The sequence below is a fragment of the Sphaeroforma arctica genome (assembly GCF_001186125.1).
Source record: "Sphaeroforma arctica JP610 unplaced genomic scaffold supercont1.85, whole genome shotgun sequence".
NCBI lineage: Eukaryota > Ichthyosporea > Ichthyophonida > Sphaeroforma > Sphaeroforma arctica.
Window position 1 is genome coordinate 69,909 of NW_014040473.1, and position 2,984 is coordinate 72,892.

The 2,984-nt window shown below is 42.5% G+C and overlaps 1 protein-coding gene across 1 annotated transcript; it reads left to right on the forward strand.

The window, feature by feature from the left end:
• Position 1: 1 nt before the first annotated feature.
• SARC_01990 (hypothetical protein) lies at positions 2 to 2,760 on the forward strand (the record flags this gene model as incomplete). The annotated part of the gene is made up of 6 exons (XM_014304271.1): positions 2 to 14; positions 129 to 290; positions 964 to 1,084; positions 1,638 to 1,860; positions 2,075 to 2,249; positions 2,666 to 2,760. The coding sequence occupies 6 exons, from the start codon at positions 2 to 4 to the stop codon at positions 2,758 to 2,760; spliced, it is 789 nt and encodes a 262-aa protein (XP_014159746.1).
• Positions 2,761 to 2,984: the final 224 nt, after the last annotated feature.

A 2,984-nucleotide genomic window follows, 5' to 3' on the forward strand; every position in this document is an offset into this window, starting at 1 on the left:
TATGGGGGTGATATGTTTGTATTAATCCGTTCTCAGACGCTGCACTTTAGCATAGAGCATTTAATAGTCTGCCTTCTTATCAATCGTGTAACTCTCAATCATCATCAATCCATATGTCTTACCTTCAGGCAGTGACAGGGATTCATCAGTCAAGGATAACTGCACCTGCGGGTATGCTGGAGATACGCAGAAGCAGAGTGTGGAGGGGTTGGAATCGGCACTCATAAACCTAAAACTTTGGTGGGCCGCATTCTTCATGTGTCTTCTCGGCGCTCTGGCCTTCATTGCTGGTATGCGATATTGGGGTTTATAAATAGGCGCCACTGTTAGATTACAAAACATGCGCGTTTTGCGGTTGTTTTTTTTGTATTCATACACACTGGGAAACTGTATGTACTTTTCATGGCTTTCTCTATTGCTTGAGCCGTACAACCAACTCCCAGAGTTATCCTGATAGATCAAATTGTCTGTAGTTCCGACTTCGCTGAGGATTCGTGCTGATGTATTGCCGAACCACCTATACTTCAAGCTACACTTTTGTATTTGTGTACCACGTCGTCTTTTATGATTCTATTGCAATTCCTAATATCTAGTGACATTCTGTTGCTTAGCCACACTGGCCTATCCTACCCAGCACCTTACATCTCTGTTCCGATTATAGCTACCCCCCTGCTATTCAGTCACCACTGAACAGCCAGTTGTCCACTCATATCTTTGAATCCCATCGCATTCAGCAGCAGCAGGGCATTGTGCACAAAGTGCAAGGAAACAAGCTCTGTGTGGGAGGGTGTGTGTGTGTATGTGTGTATATATATATATGTGTGTGTGTGTGTATATGTATATATATATATACATATATATATATGTGTGTGTGTGTGTGTGTGTGTGTGTGTGTGTGTTGATGCATTCTTGAAGCATGTTACAAAATAATCCATGGTTCATCCCCTCCTTGCTGTACGTTAGGGTCTATCTTGTTTCTCCCGGAGCTGTACGATCACATCAGCATTGGAGTGTATCTCTTTGTCTTTGGTGTGAGCACTTTCTGGGTGTGCTGGGCCTGGAGCGCGTACAATCTGCGGCACCGGTATGTTGTATGGCTTGCCGCCGACCAATATACTTCTTTTGTCATGTCAAAACATCAGTGCGTGTATCTATAAACGATTGTGTATTTGTATATGCATCCTATGAAGGTTTCGAATCATGGATGAATATGTGTTTCGTATTCCCGACATAAATTATCCGGAACACCTGTGGTTTTTGTACGAGCATCTCTTATATTTTCGAGACGCGCTATCGTTCTTCGACGATCATCTGTTGTTAGACGGGTGGCATATACGCTCAGGTTATCCAGCATACACTCACATGACCTGAAGGAAATTTTGGTCAAGTATTTATATTTATATATATATATATATATATATATATTTATATATTTATATATATGTATATATATATATATATATATATATATGTATATGTATATATATATATGTGTGTGTGTGTGAAAGTGTGGAATTGTGGAATTGTGGAATTGTTTGAATGTGAGTGTATAGTCATCATTGTGAACAACACCTACAGTCGATGCTGGCACAACTGAAGCAGTGCTAACCGGCCTCTCTCGGTTTAAACTCTTTCAGTCACACAGACTACACCAGTGCGGCGTACAAATGGGACCGTTTGGCTGAAACCCTTTGGTTCTTCTGCTACTTGTCTGGGTACATGCCTGGTTCCATTCTGTTTCTCCCAGGCTTTGACCCCGTATGCGTCACTATTGGGGCCTACATGTTTGTATGGGGATCGGTGCTGCTGTTGTTCGCACAGACCATCCAGATGATTGTCTTTTCTTGGCTCAATGAACAGGTGCGCTATATCAACAGAGATATCTACAAAGGTCTATGCATATGCATGCATGTTAGGTCCAGTTATACTTATTCGCCCATAATCTTGACTCGACTATGTTAGCTAAACTATCCATCGTGGTATTTTACTTGCGCTGCAATCCATTATGGATGGCTTGTTTCTACATCCTTCTGTGATGCGCAGGCTCTAAACTGTATCTCATATGCACTCACAGGGGAATGAGCCCTGGATCAACAAGCAAGCGGACATGTTCTCAGGTATATCGTACTTGATTGGCGGGTCACTCTGGCTGGTAGCTAGTGTCCTCTATCTCATAGGTGTAACTGATAATGTTATCTACCAACTGGCTGCCGGTATCTACACTGTGGGTTCAGGTTTCTTCACATCCGGTATGTACCTGCACGCCGTCGCGGTGTTTGTTATATATAGCTGTGTGTTAGCGGGTCAGCGGGGAGTGATATCTGGGCGTGCGTTTCTCGACATAAATTTGGTTTGAGGGTGAATTGTATTTTAAAAATTTTACACTGTTAGACAAACAAGGCTCGATATTGCTCAGACACCTTTTGTGCTATTGCCGTAGCTATATTTCTATATACATTGCAATGTCGTATACTCCTCTGTCCATTATGTAGACGCCGATCCCAATACCCGCATGTATGTTAAGCGTATCTTACGTCATATTATAGTCCATATGACAAGGTCAACTTAGCTTGCTAATGTATTCATCGTAGCTTCGCACGGGTACGTATTTGCGAATGCGCTGGACTCAAATCGTCGTGCTCACCCACTTTCATACGTATCGTAGGTGCTGTCTTCGCATTGTGGGCACTCAATCGTCGCCTGCAAACAACTCAGAAGATGCTCGAAACAGCACGCTCGGGTCAAATCAGTTCAGCCTAATCACTGGGACGGAGGATTAATCGCAGAATATCAACGACACCGATGCTATGTAATGGTGAACCATCCCGTGTTGTTGTCCAAGGTCGTGCACATCGACAAGCCCCATTTGGAGGCGCCCATGTTCTTGTACAGATTTTATTTGTGAGAACGATTGTACATGTATATATGTATATATGTATAAATATATATATATATATATATATATGAACGCACTGAGTCGGAGA